Consider the following 21344-nt stretch of genomic DNA (forward strand, 5'->3'; position numbering starts at 1 on the left):
TTTGAAAACCTCCCACGAGTCTAAACTCGCAATCGTCGCCCAGAAAAAATTCAAAAAACACGTAAAGAAAAAATTATAACAAAATATTTTATTCGTATATAAGTAGGTAATTAAAATATATTAATTAACATACGTCATTATAACTCAATTTGCGCGTCGTTTGCGCCAAACAAATAAGAAGAGAACTTAATTGATGAAAAGAGTATAGATAGTAACACATAAACTCGACTGCATAAAAAACCATTCACCTTTCCGACCCAAAAATATACATCAATCCGGAAGCGACATTTATTTATCGAGAATGAGAATCACTCATCTCAAAGCAAAGGGGTTTGCCATAAAAAAAAACTCAGGTAAATTAAAAATTAGAAAACGATTTAATCAAAAGGTACTCTAGTTTTGTACGCCGAGTTTCCATGTTTTCCCAAATACGCTGGGTAACTTTGTTTCTCATAGGGTAAAATTGAATCACAAGCTTTATCGTTATCGTTATTCACGTATTTGCAGCTGCAGGTGATTCGTTGCCTGGTAATGTAGAGTTGTTCCATTTGTAAACTGAGGATTTTATTTTTCGAATTGTTTATGGGGTATTTGTACGCAGGGGTGTAGACCAAACAGTCTCGGAAAACTTGTTCTTTCAATTGGTCTCGAGGTAATCCGTGGTATTTACCTGGGAAATAATAAAGAAGGGTTGATTTGAGGTATTGGTTTGACCATGTTTTGCTGTACAGGTAAGAAAAATGGGTAGAGAGAAATACGTACTCGATGGAATGGAGGATAAAGCTAGACTATTTTGAATACATTCTTCGGTTTTTCCTACCACCACTTGGACATTGTCGTCGGATTTTACTTGGTAATACATAAGAATTATATCCAAGTTATTGCCATCGAATGATTTTGCAATTATTCCTGAAATAAATGATGATTACGTACGGTTTTGAGTGAAGTATTGACTCGCATGGGAGAAAACGTGTCTCGATCAGATAAATGTGGTTATTTTTACGAATTTTATAATGCACTCGATGTAATTTGTCACTCGATCGGATACTTACCACTTGAGGATACCTTGGGTAGTATTGTACTAATGGCACTTTGAGGTCGTTGGATACTTCTACGATATCTACCGTAATCTTTTTCATTTCGACCACTCATCGGATCATCGTCTCTGTCTAGTCCGTAATCCAATAACGCATCAGCGGGATTTTCATTCATGTCATAACTGTGAAAATTTTTAATTCGAATGAAATAAGTGGATAAGTAAGTACGTAGGTTGAGCACTTATTCGATGAAGGTGACGTTTTCCTCCTCAGTTGGTATCTTATCTATACTCACTTTTGATATTTGGTTTTTTGTGGTCTCCATTCGTTATCGTTCTCGGGGCCGTAGGGTTTTTCATCTAGCAAATAGTTTAACAAAACACAACCATCAAACCATTGAAGAAAGAGATGACAAAGAGGAACTTAACGAAGCTGTAGATTATCATACCAGGGATATCTGTATCCATTGGCTGCATCTGATCAACGGGATTTTGTATCGGTTTACCTCCTCGAGATGGCATTACTTTGTAATATTTGGGGATTCTTTGACTTCTTTCCATTAGATTATCCAGCACGTTGAATTTCGGACCATCGATTGTGTCTACGCTGCGAGATTCTAATTGCACAAGCAAAGAAGGTAATTAGATAGGTACCTACTTGCATGAACTTCATGAGTATTGTGAATAAGTATGTGGAATGGAAATTCTATTTACATACTTGTGGTATATAGAAGACTCCCTGGAGGATCCATGTACCGAGACAAAGCATAAAGTTCCACATTTAACGTAGAGTTGAACCTTAAACCACATAAATCAGCCCAGAAAGCTCTGTTTTCTTGAGGCATAAATGAGAACGGTTCTTTAGCGCTTTCTCGACCCTGGCAAGCAGCAGTCCAGTACAGAAAAGCGTCATGGCCGGGTCCACCGTTGCTCAATGTAATCGCTCCTACTGTATCCGGAACACTGGATCTGATTATGGGGTCGTTGAGTAAAAGGCTGCCATTTTTACCATTTAGTACGAGAGACTGAAATTACAAGTGTTTGATGAAGGTACCTATTGATACTTATCACTATTCCTGGCCAATCAGGAATAAATGTGGTGAATAGCGTATCTCAAATAGAATTTTTACCATGGAAAAGTAGTACTCTGGGTAATCAGATCCAACCGCGAAGGATACCAATAAGTCGGGAATCCAATCGTTGTTGTAATAAGCTGGGGTTACCGAACTGGAAATAAAACCATTTTTAGACTTTTCAATACAAATAATAATAACTCATCATTTTATTTTATCTAAAAAAAAAAAAGAGGGGAAGGGGGTGTAGAAAAAAAAATATGTTCCCAAGTTTTTGAAGTGTGCAAGTTGGAGCTTTCGAGGATTTTTTAAAAAAATGATGATTCTTCATAAAATAAACTTAAAATTAAAAAGTAGAGGTGTGATTTTTTTCGTTTCTACTTTTCCAATGTGGAATGAATAGAAATTCAGTTAATTGAATTTTTTCGAACAAATTACGAGGAAAAAAATTGCAAAATGAAACATGGGAAAATTGATAGTTTTGGATGTGATGCTTCCCAGCGGTTTCTTTGAGTTTCAAAGTACAAATTAATTATTGAAACAACTTGTATAATCACGAAACGTTTTCGAAGACTGCCTGAAACATTTGTTTTTTGGGGAGGAGGCGGAGGAGAGTAAAAGAGAGTCAATACGTGTTGGAAATAAAAAAAAGCTTTTTGAAAAAAAAAACAAAAAAAATAAAATTGAGCAAAATGGTGTGGGCCTACAAATTTTTGAAAAATCGTTCAAATTTGCTGAATTTTTTTTGAAAATGTCAAAATATTGCCCAAAAAAAGAAAAAAAATGAACCTAGATACTATGAATAGGACAAAATGACTTCAATACTATCAACGAATCATTAAAATCAATGCAACAGGAGGGTGAAAAAAAGTTGATTAAATATTATCAAAAGCTATAAAATTTGTGAAGAAGTCGCTTTTATCGGTACCTACTTACTATTATCACAAAAAGTATCTCCTATTCTTCTTGGTTTTTTGTCAAAATTGTGACTGAGACCTGATTTTTTCCATTTTTTGTCATTAAACTTCAAAACACCTAAATTACTATTTTTTTTTTAGGATTTAAAATTTTTTTTGTCCACTTGGAAAATAGAAAAATGTTGACCCGATCTCCTATTCTTCTTGGTTTTTGTCAAAATTGTGACTGAGACCTGCTTTTTTCCATTTTTTGTCATCAATTTTCAAAACACCTAAATTATTATTTTTTTTTTTTAGGATTTAAAATTTTTTTATCCACTTGGAAAATAGAAAAATGTTGACCCGAATAAAAAAATGTTGATCACGACTTGTTCCCTTCTACATTGTAAAATTTGAAAACATTTCCTGCTGCTGTAGAAAGATTTCATTCTGTAGGTAAATCAAACTTTGAAATTTTCCATTCAGAAGTTTCCTCCTTAACTATCTTATTTATTTATTCTTTCACGTAGAATTTACTTTTCTTTTCATTTTTTCAAGTTTTTGAATCAATTTTAATGCCATTCCTTCATCTCCCAGATTAAAACATTTGAAAAAATGTGTCGCTAAAAATCCCGCATTTTTGCTTAAATTTCCTAAAAATTTAAACAAAATCTTGATTTTTTCCATATAAAATTTTAATTTTTCGACGAAATTTTAAAAAATCCTGCCTTTTTGTCGAAATTGTAAAAAATTTAGTTTTTTCATGTTTTAAATCAACCATTGAAATTTTCAATTTAATAGTGGTTTCTTCTGTCAGAATTTTGATTTTTTTAAAATTTTTTGTAGTTTTTCGAGAAAATAGAAAATTGTATCTTGAGAAAAAATTTCCAACTAAAAGTTCTGCATTTAGCCATAATTCTCAACAATTTACAATTTATCCCAAAATTTTAAAAAAATGTTATTTTTTGTTAAAACTTTAAAAAATTTTGTTTTTTTTTGTCAAAATTAAAAAAAGTTCTGTTTTTCCCATGCTGTAAATCAAATTTTGGAATTTTCTGTTTATTGCCTCTTTCTGTCAGAATTTTGAATTTTTTTCCATTTTTTGTAGTTTTTTTTTCTTTAAATACCTACTTCAGAAAATTGCATTATTTTGAATGAAAATTTATTAAGTAGGTACACATAGAAAAGTTTCATCAGTATTGTAGAAGTCGATTAGGTTTTGATGGTTTCGAGAAAAAAAGAAAACAACGGTCTTTCCGAAACGATAACTTATCTTGCTCCTTCTGTTTGCGTGCTTGGCAACTCTTCTTACAAATATGTACTTCAAGTAGTTCAAGTTGCTATATGAATGGTGCTTTTCAAGAAGGTCCTATCGACAAAAAACTGGTTTTGAGAAAAACGCATTTACCGGCTTTTCGAAGAAAAGTCAGGTACTGTATTTGTCTCAACTGTGACAGTTTCGGTCCGGAGTAAATTTTCTTTGCGTTTTGGGGTGTTGGGATCATTGTGGGACCATTAGTTTTTTTTCAGGTTTCCTTAAAGTTTATATATATATATAGGCATCGCGGTAGGCTTATGAGCCAATTTTTCAAAATTTCAAAATTTTTAAAATCATTTTCAATTTCTGTTCTAATTAACTAATCGAAATTCTAATTGCACAGTCATTGAAATATATAATTTATCTGTATCAAGAAACTGAATAAAAAATTTTTGGAGAAAATTTTTTCAAAAAAATTTAAAAATTTTTTGAACTATATTGAATTTTGTGAAAATTGCTTGGTTGTCAAAAAGTCTGAACCACATCAAAATTTTTGGTATCAACAGTATTCCCATAGAGCAATAAAATGCAGAAAAATCATTAGTCAAATTTATCATCGTGCATACCCAATTTCAACAGGGCTTTGGGTATGCCGACCAGTACTTCCTATTCTATAGGCCTCATGTTAGTACTACATCTAGCGAACATCTCTGAGAAACATTTGGTGCGCGCAGCTAACTTTGACAAAACTAGTTTGAAACAGGTGGCTCACTTGTTATGTAACTTTAGCCTTTACGAAGTGAGCCAGGCTGGTAAACCTACTGGTTCACTTCTTATGCAAGATTAACCCATACATGGGTTCATAAGTGTGCTGTCGTGAACATATATATATACATGTAAAAACCATACATTACGAGATCCGTTTTATATAAAATCCGGCATTGCGAGATCCTGAGATCCTTTTGCCGGATCTCGCAAGTTCTCTCATATGCCATGGTACTCGCGAGATCCGGGGGACCCTGTACACCCATTTTCAGCCGGATCTCGTTTTGTCAACTATTTTTATACTTATATACAATTTTTGAAAATAGATAAACAACGCATCTTGCGAGATCCACCCCCAAATCAGGTTTAGGCCGTTGGTGGATCTCGGTTTATGCGGATCGCGAAATTGATGGCGGCAATGCATAGAAAGGCACTGTTTACACACTGGAACGTGCGTTCGAACGAAGTTGTAGGGTTATTATTTGAGTTTTTAGCATTTTTCGAAATTTTTTGGGTCGGATCTCGCAATGCCTGTGTATATGTCGGATCTCGCAATGTACTATAAGACAGTATAAATAGTCGTTCGACGGTATTCTGACATCCAAGAATATATACAGGAGACTGGCATCTTCACTAATCTTCACCTTCAAAAATATTTTTCGGCAAGTAATAGTACAGCTGCGCTACTCCGCACGTGCGTATGACATACGAGCACAAAAGGGCTTCCTTTATAGGCGGGTAGCGTGAGGGGAGCACTGTAACATGGCGCGCTACGCGCGCTACGTTGTAAAACATGCTAGATGCCACATTACCACATATTGTCTTTGAACCTGAGGGGTGTGGGCGGTTGTATATCAGGTAAAGTGGCATCACCAAACTAACCCTATTTTTGGAATGTATGGACCTGTAGGATATCATATAACAGCAATGTTAAAGTGGCATCCGCAAAATGATGCCAGTTTGTAAAAAAGATGCCAGTTTACCATTTAACAACAAAAAAAGATGCCACTTGGGCCCTGAACAACTGTATATATATCTATATGAATACACGTACCTAGTACCTTGTGGTGCCCGGGTCTTTTATGGTAATTGTGGTGCCCGCATACATAGAGGATCTTATATATATGTATGATAAAGGTGTTTTGGAGCAGTTTATTTTTTTGGGGATTTTTAGTCATAGTGGTGCCCGTTATATAAACTTGGTACTTGTGGTGCCTGCCTCAAAAATTTTTTTTTCACCTTAGAGTGCATTTCATCAAATTCTACATCGTTTTATATAAAAAGACCTTGTGGTGCCCGATTTGGGCGCCACAAGCCCAAAACCGGGCACCACAATGACTACGTATACTTAAAACGGGCACCACAATGACTAAGTTTAAATCTATATATATATAGGTATTAGTAACCAGACTTGTCAACTAATGAATGGGTTAATTTTACTATACAAGTGGACTGACCAACTTCTCAACTATAGTTGACAAGTCATGGGTTAATTTTACTATACAAGTCAACTATGAGTTTTCAGAAACTTCCACCAGAGCGCGCATGGCTTAGAAATCAAGGCGCGAGGACGAACGCAGGGTCTACAGTCAATTTGTAGTTAGTAGAATGTGATGTGCTGGTGGAGATGTATGTAAATACATCGAACCTGAGTGTGCACAACAACAAATTTGACTTGAAATTTTTCAGTATTTTATTGGCCTATGGAAAAATTAAAAACGTCAAAAAATTTTATGCTGTTCAAGCTTTCTTGTGGTGTCTTAACTTTCTTAAAATTTGAATTACTTCGACTCCATTTTCAAAATTTTTCTCCAAAATTCAGCCTAAAAATCTGACTACTTTGTTCAACACATAGATTTTTTCAATATTAGATTGAATCTGCAAATAAAATTTTGATAGGTGATTTAGAACAGAACTTATGCCAATTTTAAAATTTTGTTCACTTTTCAGCATATATGCCAAGCATAGTTGACATGTCTGGTCGCTAGCAAATATATATATATATATATATGAATAGTCGTTTGACGGTATTCTGGCATCCAGAGTATATACAGGAGACTGGCATCTTCACATTCAAAAATATTTTTCAGCATGTAATAATACAGCTGCACTACTCCGCACGTGCTTATGAGGTAGGAGCACAAAAGCGCTTCGCATATACGTGGGTAGCGTGAGGAGAGCACTACAACACAGCGCGCTCTGCGCGCTACGTTGTGAAACATGCTAGATGCCACTTTACCACATATACATATTGAACCTGAGGGGTGTGGGCGGTTGTATATCCGGTAAAGTGGCATCACCAAACTAACCCTATTTTTGGAATGTACAGACCTGTAGGATATCAAATAACAGCAATGTTAACGTGGCATCCGCAAAATGATGCCACTTTGTAAAAAAGATGCCAGTTTACCATTCAACAACAAAAAAAGATGCCACTTGGGCCCTTAACAAATGTATATATATGTGTTTATGTACCAATTTTGTGGCAGAGTAAACTCGAAACCTATGAAATTTTGAACAAAGTGCTTTATCTCTCCGGACTGGTGTATTGCCGAAATTTTGAGATTTCGAGTTTTATTAAAATCGGTTCAAGCGTTCCCTCGATATTTCAGATAAAGTGATTTTTTTTGTCATTTTTGCGTCCTTTTGCAGACTTCCTCATCAGTTTTGTTTTTGGTATACCTATTTTTTTCTAAGAATAAATATTTTGCTTAGCAATAATTAGTAACGTCTGTCTTAATATATCCAAACGATTTCTCAGTTTATTTCTTGTTAGGAACTCGATGGAAAGTCGGTTTACATGTTCCTCTGACAGTTCAGCTTAGGTAGGCCTAATTTATTTTTGGTGGCATTTTTGCAGACTTTTGCAGACTTCCTCATCAGTTTTGTTTTTGGTACACCTATTTTTTTTAAAGCATAAATGTTTTGCTTAGCAATCACCAATGTCTGTCTTAATACCCAAACGATTTCTCAGTTTATTTCTTGTTTCGAAATATTTAGGTTTCGAGATGGGACTCTTTGACGAAGGGGGAACACCCCCACCCCCAATTTTGGGTGAAACTTTCAAAAGAAAATCTGGGGCATGTGATATATCGAATTGTATGTTTTCGGTGACGCTGAACACGAATATGACGTCAGATTTTTGATTGGACCCCATCCATGGCCCCCGGCACCTCCCCAAAGGGGGTAAAAATTAAAAAAAGTGTTTTGTTCGTGCGACACATGAAATAGTACGTGTCTTGTAACGCTGAATACGAATATGACGTCAGATTTTCTATCTATTAAATTCTAAAAGGAATTTAATACTAAAATTTGCATATTGAAAGACATTGTTATGAATTCTATTTGAAAAGAACAATATGAAATCTCCAAATTTGCTTTATTGAGATTTTATTTGTTTTTTAAATTTATTTCAATGAATTGAAATATTATGCAAATTTAAAATTAATTACGCTATTGTAATACTTGAGAAACTAGTGAATAAATAACTGACCCGAAGTTGATTACGATGTAGATATTTTTTTTATATTTTATAAAACTGTTATACTGATATAAATATAATTAATATGTTTTTAATACATTTTTTAATTCTGAAAAGCCGGTTATCTCACGCTTTTTTGCGTGAGTGTTTTTTTTATATTTCAGTGTTTTGCCATTTTGGTTTAAAATGATATAGCGAGCTCCGGTTTTTTTTGTTGAATAGAAGCATCTTTCCACTATTTATTTCCTGCGTAGTAATTTTTTTTCCACCACCAACATTTCCATGGGAGCGCTTTACAAAAGAGACCTCGATAGGACCTTCTTGAAACGACAGGACCTTCTTGCGGTTATTCACCTAAAAATCGATTTTATTCCTTCTCAAACCCACCAAAAACATGAAATAGTCACTCTTGAGTAGTAATTTTCAACGCAGAATTCAAATTTTGAGTCAATTTTGCCCCTCGACCCCCAGGGGGGGTGGTACCAAATGAAAATTTGGGGAAAATGTGAAAAAATCGAGTATAGTGTCAAAATCTTGATACTTTGAGTTAAAAACCACGATTTTTGAGTCAATTTCCCTCGTAGCCCCCCAGGGGGGTGGTATCAAATGAAAATTTGGGGAAAATGTGAAAAAATCGAGTATAGTGTCGAAATCTTGATACTTTGGGTTAAAAACAACGATTTTTGAGTCAATTTCCCTCGTAGCCCCCCAGGGGGGGTGGTACCAAATAAAAATGCGAAAAAATCGAGTATAGTGTCGAAATCTTAGTACATTTGGGCTGAAAACCCGATTTTCGAGTCAATTTTGTCCCTCGGCTTCCGGGGGGAGGGGTGTGGTACCTAATCAAAATTTAGGATAAAAGTGAAAAAATTGAGTACTTTAATGTAATATCTTTAATACTGTAGGGCAGAAGTTTCTTCCGCCAGCATTCCCCAAAACGACGAATATGAAAAATTATGCATTTTAGTGTATGTAAAACAACTGCGATCGATTTACCTGCGGAAACCTGCGAAAATCTGTATCATCTCATACTTTAGCCATGCATGTGTGAGTGCGCACTCGATTTTTTCACTGTTTTCCCCAAATTTCGATTTGGTACCACCCCCTTCCTCCCTGGCGTGCGAAGGACAAAATTGGCTCGAAAATCGAGTTTTCAGCCCAAATGTACCAAGATTTCGACACTGTACTCGATTTTTTCGCATTTTTATTTGATACCACCCCCCCCTGGGGGGCTACGAGGTAAATTGACTCAAAAATCGTTGTTTTTAACCCAAAGTATCAAGATTTCGACACTATACTCGATTTTTTCACATTTTCCACAAATTTTAATTTGGTACCACCCCCCCTTGGGGTCGAGGGGCAAAATTGACTCAAAATTTGAATTCTGCGTTGAAAATTACTACTCAAGAGTGCCTTCTGGTATAGTTGTGATCAACCATTTCGGAGAAGAAGGTAATGCGCGCATTTTCCAGTTGCGTTTCCTAGCCAACTTCATATAGCTGCTGTTTGTGAACAACACCACATGGAGCGCTGCGGTTTGCACCATCTTGTGTAGAAAACGTCAGAGATTCAAATTTCATGAACTCCTCAAAAAGGTCCTATCGGTCGATAGGACCTTCTTGAAAAGCACCATTCATATGTATTACTTAGGAACAAATTTATTGTTTTAATTTTCAATTCTGTTTCAAATTCATATTTATACGAGTAACATATTTTTGCATTTTTATTTTCCTCAATAATATAAGTTTGCAATTTGCATCTACTCTTTGGTTGAAAAAAATTGAAAATCAACTTTTTTTCTGACCCGATTCAAAACTATAAAACTAATTTAAAAAATGTCAAAACTGAAATCAAAGCTTGATAGCATTATAAGTTTGAAGTTTCAATGTTCTTTTTTCAAATTCGTTTTCAATTTTACCTGATCAAAAATGTAGGTAATCAGTTGAAAAAAAAAAAAAAAAAAAGTAGTAAGGCACAATTTTAGGCAAGAATTTATGCTGCTATTTGATGGAAAAAATGGAATTATCATTACCTAATGATTTTTTTGTTTACCTGATTGAAGTGATTTGAAATGCACTTGATACATAATCATACAAGGACGTGTTCCATATTTTCGCATAAGTAGCTCCATCAATGACATAAACATTGTTATCAGCTACGTAGGCCATATCATGAAGTCCATCTAGGTTCATATCCACAAGAACAGGAGGAGCCAAAATTCCAGTTTTGTAATGGAATAAATTCTTGATCTAAGAAAAAAAATACTATCGATTATTATCTAAACTGCTAAAAGAAATGGTTTTCTTTTCGCTACAATAATGATGCCATCTCTTACCCTTGAAATATCTCCTTTCAAAAGATCGTAAATGGGGATCATGTAAATGCCTCCGGAATGGTATGGATCTCCAGTAATGAAAAGAACAGTTTCACCTCCATCGACATCGGTTAAAATTTGAGGAGCGTGTAAAATAGGTTCGTTCGGAGTGACGGTGATTTTTTGCAATGCTTTCCCATCTCGTCCACTGACAATAATGAAATGGCTCTGTAGAACTGTAAATTCGCGAATTAGCCCCTTTGTACCTGACCTACGTACTCTGTCGCAGAATCATTGGTGTGAGAAAAAATTTCTTTGTGAAAAAAATCTTACCATCGTTTCCTGAGGTATGAGTGGCTAACAAATCCATATAATTATCCGAATCTAAATCGTGAACGATGAGCACATTGTATAAATCGATGTAGTATTCCTTCGGGGGAGTTTCCAGTTCCCAAATGACCGCTCCATCTACTCCACTTATTGCTACTAGAAGCTTAAATTGAACAAATAGGATATATTGTAACCTTAAATATTTTTTTTTTTTAGTTTTTTAATGATTTAATAATAAGAACTAATTTACCCCTCCTTTTCCAGTGACAATGCAATCAGATACGAAATCACCGGTGATTTCAAAATCGCACTGAACGGATAAGACTAATCGACGTAGCCAACGATGCCAAATGATATCTCCTGTTTTTCCATCGAGTGCAACGACTCCACCGGAGCACTGCTGTTCTGGGCTTTCGAAGAATTCGCGACATAATCCGTTTCCATTATGAATATCGTCCAATTCTGGGAGCAAACAGCACAATGATGAGCGTTAACAGCGATGACGATACAAGTAGGTAAGGTGTCTTAATGCCTACCTGTCCCAATTCCTATAATTATATCTTCGACGTTATCTTTATTTACGTCCATTAATTTGATTTGCGAATGAGATGTTAGTTTTGGTATCTGCTGAGTCCATATTTTATTCAGTTTAATGTTTAGGCAAGGTTCGGTGATGATTTCTGATACGCTATCCGATGTCCATATGTCGAATTTATTCATTAAAAGGGGTAATTTATCTACTAAGAAAATATACAGCAGCATTAAAACTGAAACAAAGGTCCATCGATACTTTGATTAATATTTTTGGAAGATTTGATTTTAAAATGACTAAAATATGAACCCTGTGTAGGTGTGCCTATTATTCTCTGGTTTATGAGTAGTAATGAACTAAAAAGAAGGAAACTTTACATAATTAATGAGGCAATAGCTCTTAAACCTATTATTTTTTCTCTCGTCCCCTGCCTCTCCTCGCTGAGGTAATCCAGGTAGGTAATGAATAACTTCATCTATGTCACGTATCATCTCCCCCCCCCAATCACTGATTCATATCTCACAATAAATAAACTACAAAGTCTCAAAAAAAATCTTCAAATTTTTATTTCCATCATCCGAAAATTTCATCCTCTTCTTCATTGCCATAAACAAAAGCTAATTAAAAATACTTACATGCGATTGATATGATAGTTGCTATTCCAAAATAAACTGGTAACAAGCAATTGTAAATATTGCACGGTTGTCTACTACAAACTTCCGGATTGGGATTATTTTGTTTCTGTTTAGATTTCCTTCTCGGAGGCATAAGAGGTCGTTCGTCTCCTTTCTGCTTATCCATCTTGAGTATACTCTTTTTGCCATCTCGAACGAATACCTCGTCGTCCACATCGTCGCTCAGGTCGTCTTCGTCGAAATTCTCCTTCACAGCTATTCTCGTATTCATAACGATGGTCTCACTTCGAATAATAATAATAACGATAAAACATTGGCATATTCGTTTACATTTACAAACTCGAACAAAATCAATATTGCGTTTGAAAAATGCGGGAACGCAGTGTAACCAGACCGCGGAAACGGAAACTTTACCCTACTTTTCCTGATACTCGAAAATACCCACCTTTTTGCCAACGGCCGATGAAATTTTCCATCATTTTATTGCGTTCTTTTTTTACTCGCTGGAACTTATGGTTTTTTTGGTAGTAATTTGGTTCGCTATTTCAGATTCCAAGTCGGGGTAACACTGCTGGACGACTTTTTGCGACAGACAACGAGACTTGGTCGGCATGAGAAGTAATCAATAACGTGAAAATAACTCTTCAAATACGCCAACTTTTCCTTCAATTATTTTCTCAAATGAGTTCGGCTCGTGTAATTAAATTCATTTCGTATTGAGGCGTCGTTAGCCGCATCCTGAGCACGATGGGAGTAGCTGCGTGAATCCGGTCTGCGAGATTTCGGTAAGTTTTGGGTGAATTCCCGCCATAAATTACTTTTTAAGATATTTAACGTATGTTTTTGCCAGAAAAAATGAGTTGAGGAAGGTGCCGGATACGGATTAGTTGCACAAAAGGTTGATTGAGAAGTGCTGGTTAAGTTCAGGTGGCGAATTCATGACTCAATTTAAAAGTAATCTGATCATTCGTAGTACTTTGGAACATGTGGTCGGCGTTTTTCAAGGTAGTGGAAAATATACTTAGGTACCTATCTGATATTGGATTTTCATCCGAAGAAATTTCATCTGATCTTACACTGATTGGATGAGAAAAGGAAATAAAATTCGGAATATTTTGAGCGTGGTGCAGGAAACGCAGCATGCCTCGTAGTCGTAATGGTTTATTTCCTTTTTTCTATCTATGTTTATTGTCCGTTTATTGGAAGTGAGACTTGATAAATTATGGAATTAACTGCGATGAAAATGAAATTACTGCGAATTGAAAATGAATAATACGAGTTTTACGAATAAAATTTGTAGAAGAGAATTAAAAGATGCTAAATTAATGTTTTTGAAATAGAGGTAAAAGTGCAAGGAAGGATAAATGCCTATGTGAATTGGTAGAAGTGTTTGAGAAAATCTCATAACTGAAATGATATTATATAATATCTATTTATTTTATAAAATTGTTTAATGACTTATAAAAATTATCACACATACGCGTAAATTTCACTTGAATCGGTTTACATATTATTATCATTATGGATATTAATCGAATCGATTACACATGGACTAAAAATTGTGATATTTTCTTCAAAGTGACCATACTTTTGCATAATCAATCTTCATAGCTGCATTTTCACCTTTCCACGTACTGAACCAGGTATCTCTGTCATTCCAAAAGTCGGACATGGCCTGAAAAAAAACAGAATTGTACTCTTAGATTATGTAGGTACCTATTTACTTATTTTTAAAATTCACTGATAGGATATTTTATTAAAGTGTGCATCGATAATCGAGTCAAAGACAATACTTTGTTTATCTTGTAAATCTACTTTAATGTTACCTGTTCTAAGCACTTCACTTTAAAGAACATAATTTTTTAGTAGAGCGTTTTGTAGATTTTTTTTTTTGATTTTGAAAACTAAAACTAAAATTTGTTCTTGGACTAGAAAAAATTCACAATTTTAAAATGATTTTTTCGTAAAAGCAATAAATAGGCGAAAAAAAATTATTTCTGGAGTCAGTTGGGGCAATTTGTCCCTCGGGTCTCAATTATCTGAAGAACCTGAGGGAGGTATTCAATTCCCAGTAAAAATTGATTTTAAAAAAATTCAATTTGTATATTTTTAGAAAGACACCTCATAGGATATTGTTTTGGCCCTGGATGACTTTACAGTCTGCACTAGCTTGAAGGATTCCAGTTTATTTTTATTTTTATTTTTTTTTCAAGAAGAAAATGATAATTTGCGGTAACAAATTTCAAATTAGTTGTCTATCTTGACAATTGAAGGAACAAATCTCATTTTGAAAAAAAGGTTGAAATTAATTTTTGACGTGAGTGAGAAAAATTAATCAAAATTTTATTTGAAAAGTTTTTGTCTGACTTATAAATTAAAGGAGCTGAGAGCAAATTTTAATAAAAATTCGTGATTTAAAAATCGATTGAATTTGAAAATATGGGACATCGTTTAAAAGTGGATTTGAAAAAGTTATTACTCTTCTAGTTGGTTTTATTTTTAAAAAAATATATCAAAAAAATGTGGGTCAATTTATCAAAAAACTTGATAATTTTTCAAATCTTATTTCAGGAAAAACAGTGTTGTTGTAATAAAATTTGTTCTCATTTCAACGCTTCATCCATTTTCTCGAACTTTCTTCAAAACAACCTGTTCGTGGGCCCTTCAGTTTTGAAGTTAAGGAAATTTTTATATATTATTTAAAAACATTTTTTTTTGTTGTTTATTTAAAAATTTTTTTCCTATAATTATTATTAATTTATTTATTCTTTAGAATTGACTAATTTATAAATTTTCCAAAAATTTATTTTAAATGAAATGCAGACAACTCATCTACTCAAACTAACCACCTTACATTGCGTTAATAAGTCGTCATTCTTTGCTTCTAATGATGCTTGCTCCTTCAATTTTCAAGGTAGGCAACATTTCAAACTTCTACTAAATTTCAATTTTTAGAAAGATTTTAAAATCATCGAAATCTAAATTGTTGCCCTTTGAATTCATTTTTTGATTTTTATTGAATTTTTGAAAAATTTAAAAATAGTAATTTTTATTTAGGAAACTTCCTACGCAATATGAACGTAAACTGTCATTCCGTTCGGTGACGCGTGTTGCCAACCATTCCCTTGATAGCTTATGGTCTGTTCTCACCCTCGATTTATTAAAAAATATTTATTTTCATCGTTTGCATTTTGATTGAGAAAAAGAACTGTAATACATGTTTCAATAATTTATGTGCATAATACTTAAATTTTGATTTAATAAAATGGAGATTGAAGATAGGTATCTCAATTCCTCGCCATCAAAAAAATTTTGGACCAAAATGAAAAAAATCAAAATCTCAGTGTAAAACTCCGGATGCTCGATTTTATTACGTTCAATTTCTGGTGACATTTCGAACATTTAATGAAACCTATGAAATTTGATTTGGATTAAATGTAATTTTCAACTTCTTGAATTGATTAATGACGGACGTGACGTCGATCTCAGTCAATTTGCCCGTTTTCAAAAAAATGGAAGGTATTGTCCAAAAAAATGGTCTGAAAATAAAATGCTGAAAAATTCAGTATGGGTATCGAATAATAGATTTCTCAGCACGGTGATTTCAATTTTATCAATTATTTGCCCTTTAGACTAAAAATAACCTAACTAGGGTGGAAAGGGGACATTTTTGAAAATTTTCAATTTTGTATCTCCTCTTTTGGGTGCATTTTGGGGTTAAGATCAAAATGGCTTTTAAAAATTAATTCTACGCTCTTGAAAACTCTAACTTTGCTAGCCACTTTTATTGTATTTTATAAAAATTTTCCGTTTTGCACCTTCTCATTTGGACCCCATTTTGGGTTTTAGGATCAAATGGTCATTAAAAATATAAAATCAGTGCTCTTAAAAACCTCATTAATTATCTGTTTCAACTTTTCATGTATAAAACTGGGTTTGTCCAGTTCAAGTTTTTATGTGGATTGCTTTGGCGTCTCCCCTTCCTCCATATGGTATTTTTTTCTCATAAATCAAGTTTGAGAAGAAAATAAATATTTCGAATAACAGTATAGATAGAGTCCTTGTTAAACTTCATTGGAGCCTTTTTTTTGTTTTTTTTTTCAAAACTGGATTTACAATTAGTTGTGTATTTTTGGATGTCATCGCTAGACGAATGATTTCTTTTCAATGGACAAAAACAATAAACAATTTGAATATGGAAGTATAAAGTTCTTATGGTGACATGACGAAAAAATTCATCAAAATTGATCATCTTCTAATTTTATAGAATCAAAAATATGTTTGAAAAAGATAAGTAAGGTTTTTGCAAACTTATCTGCCTACTTTTGAACAAAATCTGGTTATTGACTCATTCCTAATCCTCCCTCCTCACCGCAGCTGTGCTAAGTGAGAGGGGGGGGGGGTTGAAATTTGTTTTAAGCTATACGACATGCTTACTTCCAAGTGTTTTGAGTCGCCTATTCTGTACTGACAGGCAGCGAATAGTAAACGTAATCAATCCTCACATTTTTGCTACCATCTATACCTAATTATTATTGTACACAATTGTACAGTATGATTTTTATTTACCTTCGAGAATGGCGAGTCGTTGGCCCACGGTTTTTTCGGAGTTGCAGCACAAGTATCAGGAAAATCACTAAGGCCACCGATTCCTACTCCGAAAAGGATGTAAAACTGCCAAAAAAAAAAAAACGAATTGTAATTTTTCATAGAATTATTCTCCATGGAATTAATTATTAGCTACTAAATTCGTACTTCTCTATCAAAAGGCGCCATTTTGTTGGTGGCATTTTTATAAATATTGTCAGTACTTGCTGGTAAGCCAACTAGTTGACGAATTGTTTGCCCTTGTCCTGGTTGTATCGTTCCTAATTCTTCGTTATCGACTAAGAAGCTAATTTTATCTGAAAATTCGATGATTTTTGTGTTTTTCAAGGTGCTATTAGAATAGGTAGGTAATTTTGGAAAAATTGAGATCAACCTGCTGTCCAAATAACCGTATAAGTGTGAAAATCATTGCTCCAGCTTTCGGGAGCCATTTTATAAAACATTTTTTGCTTCAAGTTGGATTTAGGACCTAGGATAATTCCCATTTCTAGACGTCTGTGACCGTAGTGACTATTAGAGCAATCGAACTGTTTATTGCCTCGAGCCATGGCGATTCGAATTTGACCCGATTGGTAACCTTCTCCATACCACGTGTTATTTTTAGGCACGAGCCAAATTTCTGAAAACAATGAACTGTATTGTATTAAAATAGCATATAGGCTAGGTAATTTTTTATCAAGTAGGTATCTTAGGTACTTTTGAAATAGATGATGGAGTAGATGTACCGAAATACTTACGACTTATGTATTATTATTCTATAATTACTCACGTGGAATCATCCAATCACCGATAGGTAATTTAGCTCGAACTTCAATACGTCCGTATTTAAATGCGAAAGTATTTTTGGTAAATATTTGAGAAGCTTGAATAGGAGGTGGAGTATACGTACTGACTGCCTTTTTCGTACATTTCACAGGTTTTCCTGTACAGCTGTTAGTTTTACAAACAAAATGAAAAACTAGGTTATTTTTTTCTCGGTCAACGAGCACTATGGTACCCTTGTCCTATACTCGAAATTCGTAATAAATTATTCCGTACGTTTGCAAGGTTATTGAATTCTCAGTGTACTCGTGAGGTTGTATTTTTGGTCTGAGGTGTACGCGGCCATCCCTTATGTAAGTAACGTGCAGACATCTTTCCCAAGTAACGAACTCGTAATCCTGTTTAACATGGAGTGAAAAATTAGATCGATTTTTTTCTAGAGTGAAAATTAATATTTGTTTAGCGATAGAGAGATTAACTATAGGTTATTGTCATGTGAACCGAGCTGTGTGTTAGGATAAGAAAATTTGCCAGATGATTGGAATATTGAAAAAAAAGACATTCGAGAAATCTTTTTTTTTCGAAAATAATGTTTTTTTTCTGTTATTTTGAAAAAAGGTTCTTTTTGGTTTCCAATTTTCTAAAAATAAGTATTTTGGGCAAATTTTAATTTTTTTTTTTTTTTTTGGAATGTGACCTTTTGGATGTAAAGGGGTTTGTGTCAGAAGAAATATGAAAATTACCGGAGCACGACCTGGTCCAATATTATAGGACCAAACTGTGATGTCTAATTTATCAAAATTATCCTGGAAAATGAGCTGTTCTTTTCCCGCAGATGTCGGCGTTCCAAGCCTATTATCGATGCCAACATTATTACTGCTAGCTTGACCATTTGCATTATCTACGGAGGAAATCATATTCGTAGTAAATTACGATTAATTTTAGACAATGAGAATGATAAAAAATCTTATTTACTTGGGGGTAAGCTTGTCTCGTAAACTGAGAATTTCGAATCACCCCCACATCTATAATTTTTATTCCCTGGGCAGGGATGATTACAATCGCCGTAGTTTTTTCTCATCATTTCAGGTGGTTGGTACTGACCGCAGCGACATTCGCCTCTGAAAAGTTCACCGAATTAGATTCAAATTTATATAGAAAAAGCCAACCGTAAAATTAAAGTGAAGATGTTACTTTTGTAATCCGGCGAATGCAAATCGCCACGATTCGCATAAATCCACGCATGCTTTTGTTGTCATATTTTTATCATCTTTTTTCGCATATTGGTAGGATAATTTTGATGGATCGTTGGTTTCGTAACATCCCGCGTAATTATATTTTATCGTACCTTCGATTTCTATAAAATTCGAAGTTTTCGCATAAATAATACTCTAAATCAATTTGTTATTCACATAATATAGGTACGCCTACAACTTTATAGAATTTTCCATTTAGCATACCCTACAGTTATCTATACCTATAGTTATCTACCTATATTGGTGTAATGACTTTGGTACGTTACCTTTATTGAAAACGAAGATAGTGACAATAATAACAGAAATATAAATTAACATGACGTGATATCGGCAGTTACACGATTTTTCGCACTACATAAATAGTAAGAAGGATCAACAAAGTTTTTGCGAATGAAGAAAAATACCTACCTATTCTGATGTAAGTATCTATCTACGTAAATTCAACTCGTAGGTATTATCAGAGTGTTGTATTTAGATTTAAACTCTGGATTTCCCTTCCCTTTCCTCTTACAAACGGAGAAGAATATTCGTAATTATTTTCTGGCTAAGCGAAACATGAAAAACTAGTTATTAATGGGTTCCTACCTACTACAAATTTATTTGATTCAAGTTCACCAGTCGCTAACAGGGAAATAGCTCGTGATAATAACTAATGATCGATGTGTAGTTTTCTGGGTTTTTTATATCTGCGAAGGATTATAGGAGAAAAAAGTTCAATTTGAAATCTGTGATTCATTTTTTGAAGAATGTGTTCAGTACGTGGGGTCATCGTTTTGCATTTTTTTTTTTTTTGGCCTTAAATATGAATGTGGATATTTTGTAACGTTCACGATACCTTATTACTGATTTTTTAAAAATGTGAAACGAGTTTTTATTTATGAATAAAATATGGGAAATCCCGAACGTTATATCATTTGCTCTTCTGCAATATGCATAAATTCTTCATTATTAGGTATCGATCTAAATAAAATTTGCTTACGTACTTGGTGAAACATTTTGCAATCTTGATTATTGGCGAAAAAGACGCTGAGGTACTTGGCGAAACGATAGCCCTACCTATACAGCCAAAATCAGCAAAAATTATGTTGTAAAATAGAGCATTGATACAGCTGTTTAGAACACTCAGTCTGACGTTAGATCACTTCCCTTTCCTCGGGCCCCATTAAAAAAAATCTTAGCTAGAGCTGGTGAAATAGCTGCCCTATACCTATACCTACCTATGCATGTCAAAATCTATGAAAATTTTGTTAGAAGAACTCAAAAAAAAAAAAGGAAATGTTTGAAAAGACTTCATAAAATATTAATTTTAAAGAAAAGGTCTAAAATATTACCTTTAAATGCTGAAAAGCGAACAATATCTTTCATTTCTTACTAAAAAAGTGAGAAGCACAGAGAATATTATTGATAATTCTACGGCACTCTTATTGCTCTACTTACACTTTCAAAAATGGATTTTTAAAGAGTAGGTATCTACTCTTTCAGAGCTCTTCAAATCAACAGCAACAAAAATGCTGCTCTTACTCTCACACTACTCTTCTGGAAAACATTAAAAATTGTACTCGTTCCTTCTCTTTACTCCCACTCTTACTCTACTCTTGCAGCCCTGCGTCAGTCATGAGTGTTAAATATGCTGCAAAATCAGAAGACAGACAACCTTGGCAGGCTAGGCAGATAGGTCAGTGACCGTGAGAGTTCAGACACAGGGGTCAGAGACCTTGAGAGGTCTGATAGACAGACAGATGGACGGGTCAATGACCTTTAGAGGCTAGACAGGCAGGTAAATGACCTTGGAAATCTAGACAGTCATGCAGACAACCTTGAGAGGCTAGACAAGTTAGTCAGGGACCTCAAGAAACCTGTCAGGCAGACAGAGACAACCTTGAGAGCCTACACCGATGGGTCAATGACCTGTTAGATGGCAGACAGAAAGACAGACGACCGTGAACAAGGGGTCAGAGAGGTTAATGACCTTAAGAGACTAGACAGCAGAAGTGGGTCAGTGACTTCGACAGACAGGCAGATGGCCTTGAGAGGACACACTGCCGGGTCTATGACTTTTAGAGACCACACAAAAACCAATAACCTTGAGAAGCCGTACGTATGGGTCACTGACCTTTAGAGACCAAACGTGAAGACAACAACCTTGAGAAGCCAGACAGACGGGTCAATGACCTTAGGAGACCAGACAAGCAGACAGATAATCTCGAGATGCCAGACAGGTGTACAGATGGCTATAAGAGGCTAGACAGAGGTAGGTCGATGACCTTAAGAGGCCGCACAGACAACCTTGGGAAGCTGGACAAGTCGGCCAGTAACTTTGAGAGTCTAGACACGCAGGTCAATGACCTTAAAGACCAGATAGGCAGAGAAGAGATTTTTTCTGTCTGATCCTAAAAAT

General features: G+C 34.6%; 3 protein-coding genes across 3 annotated transcripts in view; 1 reads left to right on the top strand and 2 right to left on the bottom strand.

The window, feature by feature from the left end:
• Nucleotides 1-73: 73 nt before the first annotated feature.
• Nucleotides 74-12708, bottom strand: LOC135849380 (uncharacterized). Its single transcript, XM_065369775.1, has 13 exons — nucleotides 12321-12708; nucleotides 11690-11920; nucleotides 11404-11615; nucleotides 11157-11316; nucleotides 10845-11059; nucleotides 10562-10758; nucleotides 2167-2263; nucleotides 1755-2061; nucleotides 1486-1653; nucleotides 1333-1396; nucleotides 1053-1219; nucleotides 763-909; nucleotides 74-670 (listed from the first exon to the last, which is right to left on the bottom strand). Exons 1-13 carry the CDS (start codon nucleotides 12589-12591, stop codon nucleotides 378-380), a joined length of 2529 nt encoding a protein of 842 aa, XP_065225847.1. The 5' UTR covers nucleotides 12592-12708; the 3' UTR covers nucleotides 74-377.
• Nucleotides 11533-21344, top strand: part of LOC135849384 (S-adenosylhomocysteine hydrolase-like protein 1) — a 58331-nt gene continuing 48519 nt past the window's right edge. The window contains exons 1-2 of the mRNA XM_065369778.1: nucleotides 11533-11668; nucleotides 12870-13105. The gene's annotated coding sequence lies outside the window, so the exon portion shown is untranslated. The remainder of the gene's footprint in view (nucleotides 11669-12869; nucleotides 13106-21344) is intronic.
• On the bottom strand, nucleotides 13737-19401 carry LOC135849385 (beta-1,3-glucan-binding protein-like). The gene is made up of 10 exons (XM_065369781.1): nucleotides 19213-19401; nucleotides 18885-19047; nucleotides 18666-18811; nucleotides 18434-18591; nucleotides 17967-18088; nucleotides 17698-17858; nucleotides 17302-17547; nucleotides 17076-17224; nucleotides 16890-16994; nucleotides 13737-13995 (listed from the first exon to the last, which is right to left on the bottom strand). The coding sequence occupies exons 1-10, from the start codon at nucleotides 19262-19264 to the stop codon at nucleotides 13894-13896; spliced, it is 1404 nt and encodes a 467-aa protein (XP_065225853.1). The 5' UTR covers nucleotides 19265-19401; the 3' UTR covers nucleotides 13737-13893.

This window comes from Planococcus citri, chromosome 5, assembly GCF_950023065.1.
Source record: "Planococcus citri chromosome 5, ihPlaCitr1.1, whole genome shotgun sequence".
NCBI lineage: Eukaryota > Metazoa > Arthropoda > Insecta > Hemiptera > Pseudococcidae > Planococcus > Planococcus citri.

Bases quoted from the DNA above. Each gene is read 5' to 3' on its own strand.
- LOC135849385 (XM_065369781.1), bottom strand. From the start codon at position 19,264: ATGTTAATTTATATTTCTGTTATTATTGTCACTATCTTCGTTTTCAAT. The intron at 17,548-17,697 runs GTGAGTAATTAT...CATTGTTTTCAG, and splicing joins CGGTGATTGGATGATTCCAC to AAATTTGGCTCGTGCCTAAA. The intron at 13,996-16,889 runs GTAAATAAAAAT...GTTTTTTTTCAG, and splicing joins ACGACTCGCCATTCTCGAAG to GCCATGTCCGACTTTTGGAA.
- LOC135849380 (XM_065369775.1), bottom strand. From the start codon at position 12,591: ATGAATACGAGAATAGCTGTGAAGGAGAATTTCGACGAAGACGACCTG. The intron at 11,616-11,689 runs GTAGGCATTAAG...GTTTGCTCCCAG, and splicing joins AATTATAGGAATTGGGACAG to AATTGGACGATATTCATAAT. The intron at 11,317-11,403 runs GTAAATTAGTTC...GTTCAATTTAAG, and splicing joins TTGTCACTGGAAAAGGAGGG to CTTCTAGTAGCAATAAGTGG.